The sequence below is a fragment of the Saccoglossus kowalevskii genome, chromosome 4, assembly GCF_978046115.1.
Source record: "Saccoglossus kowalevskii chromosome 4, keSacKowa6.1, whole genome shotgun sequence".
Lineage (NCBI taxonomy): Eukaryota > Metazoa > Hemichordata > Enteropneusta > Harrimaniidae > Saccoglossus > Saccoglossus kowalevskii.
This window is the reverse complement of record NC_140644.1, coordinates 26,860,724-26,873,889: the sequence shown is the minus strand read 5'-3', so window position 1 is coordinate 26,873,889 and position 13,166 is coordinate 26,860,724. Positions and strand designations below refer to the sequence as shown.

The 13,166-nt window shown below is 34.0% G+C and overlaps 1 protein-coding gene and 2 long non-coding RNA genes across 3 annotated transcripts; 2 read left to right on the top strand and 1 right to left on the bottom strand.

The window, feature by feature from the left end:
- Window positions 1-559: 559 nt before the first annotated feature.
- On the bottom strand, window positions 560-2,413 carry LOC144355089 (uncharacterized). The gene is made up of 2 exons (XR_013421127.1): window positions 2,333-2,413; window positions 560-644 (listed from the first exon to the last, which is right to left on the bottom strand). It is a non-coding gene; the product is annotated as an uncharacterized LOC144355089 (long non-coding RNA).
- A 2,663-nt stretch (window positions 2,414-5,076) lies between these two features.
- On the top strand, window positions 5,077-5,748 carry LOC144355087 (uncharacterized). Its single transcript, XR_014929192.1, has 2 exons — window positions 5,077-5,211; window positions 5,664-5,748. It is a non-coding gene; the product is annotated as an uncharacterized LOC144355087 (long non-coding RNA).
- A 27-nt stretch (window positions 5,749-5,775) lies between these two features.
- Window positions 5,776-6,747, top strand: LOC146747238 (galactosylceramide sulfotransferase-like). The gene has a single exon (XM_085498360.1). The coding sequence runs from the start codon at window positions 5,776-5,778 to the stop codon at window positions 6,745-6,747; it is 972 nt and encodes a 323-aa protein (XP_085354486.1).
- The last annotated feature ends 6,419 nt before the right edge of the window (window positions 6,748-13,166 follow it).

Sequence of the window (13,166 nt, the reverse complement as noted above, 5' to 3'; positions counted from 1 at the left end):
CACTATATATAAATCGACCACAAAACCACTAATCATTGGTTTTCACTAAGAGTAAAACTCATATTGGGTGAACATACAATTGTTTTTGTTTAGCCTACATTTTAATTGGCATATTCAGGAAGACAGAATTGAATAATCTTTGGTGTTTAGTTTCGGGGGACAAAACGTTGATTAAGTTACATACAAGATTTTTCATTTCAAACTCACTTCACCATAGCAACTATGTCCGCCATCTTGTTTTTGGTACAAATAGTTTTCAGTCTTTCTTGCAGAATACGTGTAGTTATAATTTTACTTTTGTGGTGAAACGACATGATGATCTCATTAAATTAATGACATATATGAGCAATTGTCTCAAAAATATCTCACCCTGGTGAGAAGACTGTTACAGTATAACATCCATTGTTTTCATTGTGTACGTAGGATTGATAAAAGTAGCCAGGCAGTTTCAGAAGAGTGATCATATAATTTGGGCAACAGCTGCTATTAATTAAAACCTTTGTAGTACACATTATTTCGTGACACAGTCATGCATTTTGTACTATGAAATTTAGTTACCTTGGCACTTCACACGCAAGACACGATTGTCTCTTGCCATCATTGTAGAATGTGCAGCGTGCACATTTTCAGTCTGATGTCGATTTCTAAAAAACAAAAAATTCTTTTAAGGTGAGTTGCATCACAAACAACTGATCTTATAGACCAAGAGTAAATTACTGAAATGTCTCAACTCTCCTAGCGAAATAGAGTGTATCATTTAAAAAATACGATATAAATAATTTTTAGCAAACTTTAAAACCCTCTGAAGAGTACACAATCCTTTCCAGTAAAATAGACATGCAATTAATACAGGTTGATTATAAAACATGTTTTAAAAGTTTATACTGAAAATTCAAATTGTGTGAATGGTGGGTATGTTAATCTTACTCAGCGATTTGTCTCAGGACTGAATGTAGAAAGGTGACTCATTTCTACATTCAGTCCTGAGTGTAAGTTTGTAGAATGTGCAGTGTGCACATTCTCAGTCTGATGTCCGATTTCTAAAAAAAAAGATTTCTTTTAAGGTGACTTGCACCAAAAAAACTGATCTTATACACCAAGAGTACATTACTGAAATGTTTCAACTCTCCTAGCGAAATAGAGTGTGGCCACATATGATGACATTTCAACTTTATTCTATTTCTCTGTAACATGCAGCAGCTCTCTCCCACTGTGATCGACCCAGGTGGGAATGATTGCATACCATGCATATACATCGTCTAAGACTGAAATACAGAACATATTTTTATATATATATACACTACGGTTGATTCAGTTTATCAGCTCTGTAGTTTTGAGCTGCTGTTACAGGTTATTATATATGATCGAGTAGGCTGAAATTACTGTTGTTCACTGTAATTGTTCTAATTTACATAACAATTGATTTTTTTATGAAAATCAGATTTATAATGTCATTTAAAAAAATACGATATGAATAATTTTTAGCAAACTTTAAAACCCTCTGAAGAGTACAGCATCCTTTCCAGTAAAATGGACATGCAATTAATACAGGTTGATTATAAAACATGTTTTAAAAGTTTATACTGAAAATTCAAATTGTGTGAATGGTGGGTATGTTAATCTTACTCAGCGATTTGTCTTAGGACTGAATGTAGAAAGGTGACCCATTTCTACATTCAGTCCTGAAAGTAAGTTTATTTTCGTTCTTATTTGTACTATTCATTTATTTATTGAGAACACACAACATCTTTCCGAAAAGATGAAAAAGGTTACATTTCTCACATTAGATTTAGAGGAGGTGTTGCTGCCTTTTTTCCATACATAATTTAATATATTGTGCCAAAGTGATAGACATTTTGATGTTGTTTAATAACATCATGAATTTGTTTTCATTTTCAATTCAAGTGTGGCACTTTTTTCTCTGCTCTTTCAAATAAGCTATTCCTTTGTGTCTGTCATTATGAAATGATATTCATTTTCAATCTGGTTATTGGTACAGAAATTACAAATTCCACTGCAGTGTGAGTATGTCTGCCTATTTCTATTTTGAGGCAATGGTTTTTTCCATTCTGAATTTTGTCAGTTCAATATGTTGGAGTTCAGTTAGATAGCTTCTAATTTCTAATTGTTTTAAATATTCTATATGTTCTAAGTTTATTTTTTGAGTGAGTATCAGTATCACAGAAATCTCCTGAGCGCCTGTGAGGGCGACGACCATCAATGCACTTTTTGGCGAGCCGGGCCTGCAGCTCAGAATAGTAAACACGCAAATAATTGATCAATGGTGAAGACAATCTCTGGGGAACAGCTACGTAGATTGGCGGCGTCCTACCTTCCTCATACACTGCTTAATCAACTGCACAACAGATTTCACCTCGTGCTTGCATGCAGGGAGTATCAGCACTCCACCGTTATTCTGATACAAAAAGAAATATAAGAGATAAATAAGTGTCAGCCCAACTTTGTCTTTAGATCACGTATGCATACATGAAACAGCTCAGCCAAGTTGATTTACTGACTTAGACTTCGCCTATGTCAATTAAATGAAGTTTCTAACTGAATGACTGGTTATTCAAAATAGCAAACAAATCTTGGATCCGGGATACCAATGTTAGTGGTGAAATAAAGCACTTTTTATCCAAACATTAACAATTTAACACGATGAAGCAGGTCAATGATGTCAAATCTATTTTCATGTATACAAAACGCAGATCATAGCATTCCAATATATCAACATGCAGCTGAAATGGGGCATACCATTATGTTACAGGGGAAAGGATATGTAGTTCTCCAAACATTCTGACACAGCCACAGTGCCTAGATGCTACTATTTAATAAGCACGTGATATAGAATTGACCACAGTATGGAACGTGTGCATTTTCATCAACACACAAGGGCCCCTGTTTTTATAAGCATTAACACAACACATACAATTTTATGCTAAAATATGTTGTTTCTATTGTCCTTGATTAAGCTTGTGTGTTTATATGATCAATTATTAGTAATGTTCAGTTGTTAATATTCAGTTGTTAGTGGCGAGGCACTACACCATGTTACTGTTTGTAACACATCCGGGTATTTTCACAATTTCGAATACCCAAATTTTGTGCTGGTACATACTATACCAATATAGAGATTTGTTTGTCCAGATACAAACTAGTCGCCATTTCCCAGTATACAAGACCAGTGAATTAGAAGCACTATCTTTGTCAAGACTCACCGGCAAGTTAGCTATTTTATTTTGTCTTTTAGATATTCAAAACAGTAAATTAGATTAGTTTGGATTTGGGTATATACAGTAAATAAATGTATTCCAAATAATTGATCAATGGTGAAGACAATCTCTGGGGAACAGCTACGTAGATTGGCGGCGTCCTACCTTCCTCCTACACTGCTTAATCAACTGCACAACAGATTTCACTTGATACTTGTATGCAGGGAGTATCAGTACTCCACCGCTATTCTGCTACTAAAAATATATATAAGAGATAAATAAGTGTCAGTCCAACGTTGTGTTTCGATCACGTATGCATACATGAAACAGCTCGGTCAGGTTGATTTCCTGACTTAGACTTCGCCTATGTGATTTAAATGAGGTTTCTAACTAAATGATTGGTTATTCAAAATAGCAAACAAATCTAGGATCTGGGATACTAATGTTGGTAGTGAAATAAATCACTTTTTATCTAAACTATAACAATTTAACACAGGCAGCATGTCAATGATGTCATATCTATTTTCATGTATACAAAACGCAGATCATAGCATTCACTTATATCACCATGCAGCTGAATTAGGGCATACCATTATGCTACAGGGGAAAGGATATGTAGTTCTCTATACATGCTGACGAAGCCACAGTGGCTGGACGCTACTATCTAATAAGCACGTGATATATACTTGACCACAGTATTGAACGTGTGCATTTTCACAACACACCAGGGCCCTGTTCTTATAAACATTCACACATCACATACAATTTTATGCTTCAATATGTTGTTTCTATTGCCCGTGATTGAGCTTGTGTGTCTGTTTGATCAGTTAGTAATGTTCAGTTGTTAACGGCGAGGTACGACGCCATGTGAATGTTCATAACACAATTCTCTGTGGTTCACAATTTCGAATACCCACATTATCTGCTGGTACACACTGTACTAATCTAGGGATTTGTCGGTCACGACGCAAACTAATCGTCAATTTCCAGTATAGAAGAGGTATAATGTTTTGAATTTTTGTGTTTTCTGAATTATGTGCACTGTTAATATATGTAATTTTGGTCACATCAACCATGATGCAATGGGACATACAGTTATGGCTCCCAATAAATAAACATCTAGTTACTGATTTCAATCTGAGTGTACTCGTATTTAACAGCTATAAATTCGCATTAAATAATAAAAAGTCTCTTTATTTATGTATGTAGAAACAATTATTTTGTGTGTATTTTTGCACAATTTATAACTCTACACAAACTTTCGTAATGATCTGAAAGATGGTATTGTGCGCAGGAGTACAAATGAGTGCTCAGTGTCCATTCTGGCGCATATTGAATACTATGCATATTGCACATCGCCTGTATTTTTTGTTGTTGCTGTGTCTGTATTCTCAATGTGGGGGTATTTAAGGAATCACGATGTCTCATCAAATTCTGAAATCCAATGCGGGTTTACAATGTAACCATTGTTTACTTTGAAAAAAATGTCACTAATTTCCACGTCCTATCAAACTAACCGCCATAGTCACGTGTGCGATATTGCCACTTTATTCGTTTACATTTTTCAAAACAATGTAACATTAAACTGATACAAGTCCAAATTAAAACTCCCCTGCAAAATCCACTTGTTGCTGTTATGTATGCCAAGCTTATGGAAGGTTTAAACAAATGTTTACACAAGAATAGTTCTGCTATATTTCACCAAAAAAATGAAAAATGCAGTTTTAAGTTATGATACCATATAGTACCATATATCTTTCGTTTTCAGATGAATGCTCCGAGACTGATCATCATTTTCTCTCTTAAATATCAAGGTCATTAAACATATATATTTGTATTGTATTATTGCTTTGTAGTTATTTGTATGACCAGTGATGGCGAAGACATCTTGGTTTGTCTTATGTATTTGCATTATATTTGCTTTGTACGTGTATGTGTATTTGGAAATAGGAATATTTATCAACTTGCTGATGTCATCCAATAATATACACGAACGGTGAGTGTCGCATGTGGGACAATACAGTTAAATCTACCTAACCATCATACACAATTGCTGATGAATGAAGCAATTATTACTTGAGGCGCGGGGTCGAAAATACAGCTAAACATACGAAAGTATAAACGCGCTTCTCCACTGTAAGCTGTCGTGATCCTGATAATCTACAGCGCACTGTTCCAACAGTTAGACTTAAACAGGTGTGGTGAATAAGCATTCACAGTGACTTAATTGGAACGGAACATGGTCATATGGTATAATTTCTTAGTTGATACTGTGCTACCAAAAAGAAGTGAATTGTTAACCGCCATATTATACAGTTCATTATTAACAGACAAATACATGCTACAAAAAGTAGACTCAAACCCACTAACACAACGTTAATCTTTGCATTTTTCATATTCTCCTTTGCACATCTCACTTTTTTTATTTATTTTGTTTTATATAATTAGATGGAGAAACACGGATCAAGTTGCTCTTGGTAATAAGAGTTGCCACACACCTTCACAGAAGAAAGATAACACGAAGAAACAGAAAGACAGTGCCCTGATGGAATATCTCAAGATGGAAGAAAGAACGAGTAAATTAAAAACGCAAAACGCAAAACAACCTCGTAATTGTAAACCGGAAACTAACTTTATATTTAATAAACCTTACAAAACAGGAGGAAGTACCGTTGGAGCTTTACTATATAGATACGGGTTGAAGCATAATTTAATAGCTGCACTTCCTGCAGAACCCACCTCATCAGTAATACAACCTATTAATGGCTCGGAAGTACTTACACTGAAATATCCGTGCATAAACAAGTTTCCGGTTTATAATTACATATCAAACCATATACGTGATTATAACTATACATTGTTTAAACAGTTCATTCCAAAAGCAAAATTTATAACTATGGCTCGATTACCATTCCGCCAAATGGAGTCATTGTTTTATTGGAAGTATCTTCACATTAGTCTCGGTTTGCAGAATTTCAGCAATCCATTTGAGACATTCCTGACAAACATAAATTATCGCAAAAATGTTGATCGTTTTGTAAAATCTTTTCTGAATCAATTAGGACATAATGAGATAAAGGATCTGGAAAAAAGGTTGTTGGCATACGATAAAGAATACGATTTAGTCATGATTACAGAATACATGGAAGAGTCTCTTCTTCTTTTGAAACAGTTGATGTGCTGGACATTCGATGATATTGTATATTATTCACAAAAGCTATCCGGAAGGAAACCTCAGCACATCACCAGCAAAATGGAGGAAGTACTCATAAATAAATTGGGTAATGATATTAGATTTTATGAATATTTTAATAAGACACTCTGGCATAAAATTCACAACTACAACGGCGATTTCAAAAATGATTTAAAGATTTTTCGTTCTAAACAAACACGGATCACAGGCAGTTGTTCTGTAAAAAAATATAATGATGAAACCTGTGACCTTCTCAGAATGGATGTTCCCATGTATAGGCGACTTATCCGCGAGGTTCAATTCAATACATTCTGTGGAAACAAGACAACTGAGTTTTAAATATAATATGTTATTGAAACTTGACGAGCATGTAAGCTGATCCATGAGACATAATAGAGGTCAATCTTCTGTTTAATTATAGCTGGATTTATTAAAATCACAGATTTTTTTTACCTGTTGTAATTATTTCGATGTTAATACTGTTATAATTGTTTTTAAAGCAAATAATTGGAAACGAAACAATTTTGCTATATTGTTTTTAAAATATGGTGCTGCAATGTCGAAATTCAATTTATACAACATAATATGCCCTTGATCACTAAGCTGGAATTGCAATATGCCGCTTCAATCTAGAACTAGAGAAACTACAACGAAAATGTGTTTAAAAATCAAAATATTATTAACGTTTGGTTATCACACAAGCTGCTCCATAATAGGACACTGAGTTTAGCTGTCTGTTTAAGTATTACATGCTTTTATTAGTATTTCAAACTTTACTATTGTAAACTTTACTATTGTAATTGTTTTACTGTTATTCGAATTGTTGTGATTATAACTGTTAATATCATTGTCACCCCATTGTATAGTAATAAATATAGTAATGTTGAAACTCATGTAGGGCACATATTATAAATATATCGAATGTTAAGTATGTTGCATGTAACACAATTGTTTAAATACAACAAGCCACTGAATAAAAACGTGATAAACATAACTATAATTGATGATAAAACATTTCATACATACGTTTTAAAAAATCTTTGCTTTTGTTAATGTGAGTTTGAAATTTTACATTCATTCTTAGTTTATCGCGGTACAACTGGAAAAACGATAAATTGTTATATTAGTGAAGGAAACAGCTTGTCTAATGAAAAGTAGTGACGCAAATATTGAAACATATTTAATCAACAACGTTTATTTATGCTACTATAGGCAATGCACTAAAACATACAACAACTCTGTTTTTCCAAATCAAACAAATGCCATATTTCGTAATAACAATCGTTGATTACTGATAACTGGGGGAAAACACATACCTAGAGAAATGTGTTATTATATATTATCTGTTTTAACTGCACTAGTAGTAATATTATGACTCCTTCAAATGTAACAGAATGATGTAAACTATATTGTTCCAATTGTTGCCACAGCACAACACATACACTGGTGACAACAGCCAATTTTTTAATGCAGTTTTCTATCTCTCTATGAAAAACTATTGGTGTAGTGGTATTTTGTATATTGCAAACAGGCATTGGTAACATGGAGCGATCATCCTGGATGTTATATTTATAAATTTCAGAGAATTATTCACCACATGGTATAGTTCTAACACCATAATATGACATAAATACTAAACCTGCCTTGTGTCGTTATAATTCGTATTTGTGAGATGAGAGCTTATCCTCAGTACAGGTTTAACGAATCAAAAGCTCTAATAGCGTCTTATCTTATAAGTCATCAGCTATGCTGTTCTCATGGGGTGGGAATCGTTTAGTGAAAGTTTATTCTTGGTGTGTTGATGGAAATATATCTAGTAATAAATGCAAAAAATCAAAACAACACAATATGTTAAATGTATATTATTCAATAAATGCACACTAGTAAGTTAGATTAAATGGGATTTAGGTATATACAGTAAGTAATTGTAATCAATATAATCGAGCAGCTAAGTAGCTACACTGCTGAAATAACTGCACTATAGAATTAACCTCGTGCTTGTATGCAGGGAGTATCAGCACCCCACTGCTATTCTGCTACTAAATAATAATAATTTATAACAATCAAGACGAAATTCACATTAAATCATGAGGAAATCCACATAAAAATTAAAGTATATTACTATATAAGATGAGCAGTAATGGTTGGGCAGTAGGAAATAGCTTAGGCGAAGCTAGTCTAGTCTGCTCCCGTTTTGTTAATGAATATAATTACACTGATACATAGAAATAATAGATAGATTACTAATAGATATATTATATTGCTCGACAATAAAGTTTCACACGGTAGTTGTTTTTCGCCACAGGTATGTAAATAGAAAATTAACTATGTGAGTTGACAACATGTTTATATATTGGATCAAGGGAGGAGCGATAAGTACTACACCAGACTTCTAAACCATATGATAAATGTGGAAGATTTAAGGAGTAGAATGAGAACGATCTTAGGAAAGAAGTAGCGCAATTTTGAAATTAGGCCTTACAGTTGTGTTATTTTTGCTAACACATGTTTTATGTGAGGTTTCCAAGTGTAGTGTTTATCTATAGTCAATCCAATGTAAGTAGCTATATTAACATTAGATAACACATTATTATTGAGATTCAGGTTGTTGTTTGAAGGGGGAATTTTTTTGGGAAGAGAGGGGATCATAGAGTTTGTTTTACACTAAGAAAGACCACTTACATTTCTGTTGTGACGCCTTGAAGATGGAGTGACGTCACACCTCGCGCAACAAGAAGTGACATCACATTACGCACATCAGCTCCGTTGATGGCGCACTATCGCTTGCGTTCCAGACACAAAGCCTATTGCTTCCGCAATACGTTATTTATTGTTAATTAATTTGCAGTACACCAGTTTACTACACGATTTAGATTAGTTTCATTAGGTAAGTATTATTAGAAAACGAATGGAATAAATTGCTGTCATCTTCAAATAGTCTAAAGCCAAAAAAAGAGTGACGAGGAAGGTAGATCATTGATGTATAGAAGAAAGAGAAGTGGTTCAATGAAAAGATCTGTGTGGTACCCCAAACCTGACTGGAAGAGTAGACGAGTTACGACTATAGGCATGTACGTACTGTTTACGATTCTCTAAATAGCTTTTAAACCAATGCAAAGGAATAACACGAACGCCATAGTGATATAATTTGGATATGGGAATATATTTGTTAAATTTATCAGGAAAATGATAAGACGTTTGTTTTTTTCTAACATATTACTCAGGATAGGCAGAACAGAAATAGATCGGTAGTTGCTTGGCTGATGGGGGGAACCTTTTTTTTTAATAAATAGGTGACACTTTGACAATTTTTTAATTGGTCAGGATAATAATATGAATCAGCGGTTGAGAAATACTTGGTGCTGCATCACTTAAGTAAACGGGAATGTACAAAGTCATGAGCATAGGATTTTTGGATCTATTTCAAATTCAGAGACGAGATTAAGAAAAAAGGAGTTGTTATTATTAACATGCGATATATATATATATATATATATATCTTCTAAGTTATAAGTAAAAAATAAGTGTTAGTCCAAAGAGTGTCTTTTGAACACTGCAGGTCTGCATAAATGCAACAGCTCAGTCAGGTTGATTTCCTGACTTAGACCTCGCCGAAATGTACACACATGACAACTGGATTATTGTTATGTGAATTAAAAGAGGTTTCTAACTAAATGATTGGTTATTTTGTGACCAGTGTTCATGGAACACATTAGTTTTATTATTTTAATGTTTCTCTTACCTCTTGTTATCTAGTTTAAATTATTGTACTTAACAAAAACAAACGTTTTACCGAAATTACCTGTGATGGCGCACATGTGGGTTCCTCTATAATGATCTTTAACCCCACCTGCTATCTTTTGTGTGTTTTTAGGTGAGTGATTTCTGTCATCCTTTTTTACCAAAATAGTAATCCTTTACATCCTACTTGTTGAACTACTTGCATGAGTTGATAATTGGTTTCTCTTTGTAAACATGTAATTTTTGCACCTTTTGAGATTGATAACAATTGTTGATGATCGTCCTATTATTACGTACAGGCTGCCGTGTTGCAAAATATATTTTCTTGTTTCAATATGAATGATATGTATTTTAAAAAACCCTTCTTTTGTGTGTTTCTAGGGGTTCGAAGGAGCAATAAAGCCTCATCAACGTAGAATCGGTTCATCAATCCACAATTGCAACCTCTGGTGTGTTTTTATATTTTCAAGTATGATCACCAATAATGTCCGACTGACCGTAGAGAAGCCCTCTCACAAGTCAAAATAGTTTGGGATCTGGGATACCAATTTTGGTAGTGAAATAAATCATTCAATTTTACATGAGAGCAGTGATGTCATATCTATTTTCATGTATACAAAGCACTGACCAGGGCATTCTAAAATATCACCATGGAGCTGAATTGGGGTGTATCAATATGCTACAGGGGGAAGGATATGTAGTTCTCCAAACATGCTGACACAGTATATCTATCTAATAAGCACGTGATATGGAATTGACCACAGTAGGGTCATGTTTTTATAGTATTCTACACAACATATGACATTTTACGCTACAATATATTGTTTCTATTGTTGTGCATTTTTGTAATCAGTTAGTAATGTTCAGTTGTTAGTAGCGAGGCACTACGCCATGTGTATCAGTTCGAATCATGTGTTTCGTGTTATGTAAATTTAACACATCAGGGCATAATCTTGCATACCGATATTTTCCGCTTGTACAAATCTAGGGATTTGTTGGCCAACGCAAACTAGTCGCCATTTGGCAGTATAGCAGACAAATTCAATTAGGAGCACTATAAAGATCAAGACGCACCGGCAAGTTAGCTATTTAATTTTGACTTTTAATTATTTAAGACAATTTTTTAGTCAACGAGTTGAAGTTGACTAGAAAATAAGCACTAAATACCAGGTTTGACAACACAGTCTGCTAGATAGATACAGCTGCCCTCTTTTTTGAATGTGCACTGTAAAACATGTAATTGTCACGTGTTTGAGGAGATCATGCTTCGATTATGACTTCATCATCCATGACATGTACAGTTGTAATGGTTCTCTGTTTACAAGTAAATAGCATTAGATACACATCTTTCATTGTGACTCGGACAGTGAAATGGACATGTCCTGACGATTTATATCCAATATCCGTGTATAGGTATTATTTTGTTTTTCATTGCAACCATTTTAACAAAGATTCATTCTTATTTTCCCACGGATTCATATCAACCATTCGTTTCACTGCCGCGTATTATTATTTGCTGTGTCTGTTTTCTCAATGTGAGAGTATTTAAAGAACGCGTTGTCTCTTCAAAATCTGAAATTCCAACTCGGGTTCAAAAAGTAACAATTGTTTACTTCGAGAAAAAAACAGTCACCACGGATTTCCACGTCACACCATAGCCACTTGTACAATGTATCGCTCTCTTATTCAAAAAATGTAACATTAAACTGAAAAAAAAACAATTACAAAATGTACCTCCCCCTGCGAAATCCACTAGTTGCAATTACCATATATGTCATGCAAGGTCTCAACAGGGTGTATTGTGTGATATGGATAATATGACGAAGACAGTACAGCAGTGCCGACCGACGCGTAGTGTACTGTCTGAGTTCATAATTTGAGGTATCCTCGTAGTAACCTTATTATTAGGCATCTTTTCCTTTCTAGGATACATCATAGGAATGCCGAAATCCAAAATGTTTAGAACAGAATCAGCGAACTTCTTTGTGTGGAGACCGGTCAAACCCAGGTTGCGAGCCATGTTTGTTTTTATTATTATAGGACGCTAACGCGCGTAATCATTCCATGGTTGGATTCGCATTTCCTAATATGGTACGATGAAAATACCACGTACGCAAAATTAAGGCACGTTGTAACTTAATGCATTAAGGTGACAGATATTAATATTATTGATTTATTCTGACTACTAATACATTTGACACGATTATTCGTCCATAGACATCCCCATAGGGCAAATCATTCACAGATAGATATGAGCAGATTATTTACATTATCTAAGCTAGGAGAAACATTTACTGAAGAAGTGTGTGGATATTTGTTTTACAGATGTACTCCTTTGAACACATTACTTTGTGCAAAGCATTGAGCGAAAACAAACACCGCAAAAGTGTGCATGCATAACAATCTGGGTTGTCAAAATGTCAAGCATACAAGTCTGAACTAAAAAAGTTTTTTTTTTTACTTTACATGCATTAGAACGCATGTACGTTTGACATTCGTGATTTGAAACAATTATTTTTTTTTTACTTCTATGTTCAACTTTTGTGTGCTTGGAATTTCATATATGTAGTTTTCTTTATAAACCATTACAGCTGGCAAATCGGACAGGATTACTATAAATGCCTTATGATTTCAGCACGATGTCAATGTTTGTTTTTTAATTGCTCGATAGAAAATGCTTTGTCATGAAACTGTGTTCAAGCTTTGTGTGAATATACAATGGTAACACAAATTATAGACAAGTTTCTGTTCATGTTCTACCATATACAAATATTTACTCATGAAGTGTCTGGCATATTTCACCAACAAATGCAATTTGAAGTGTTAAAGTTATGGTATCATAGTACCATATATCGTTCGTTTGCAGATTAATTGTTGTGAATGCTCCGAGACTGATCATTTTCTATTTTATTGCACTTTAATTATGTATACTACTGTACACATTTTCTGTATTTTGTCTAAATGTCTTTTGTCCCGTGTATATTGTTATTCTTGCAAGGTCTTTATGCTTTGAGTAG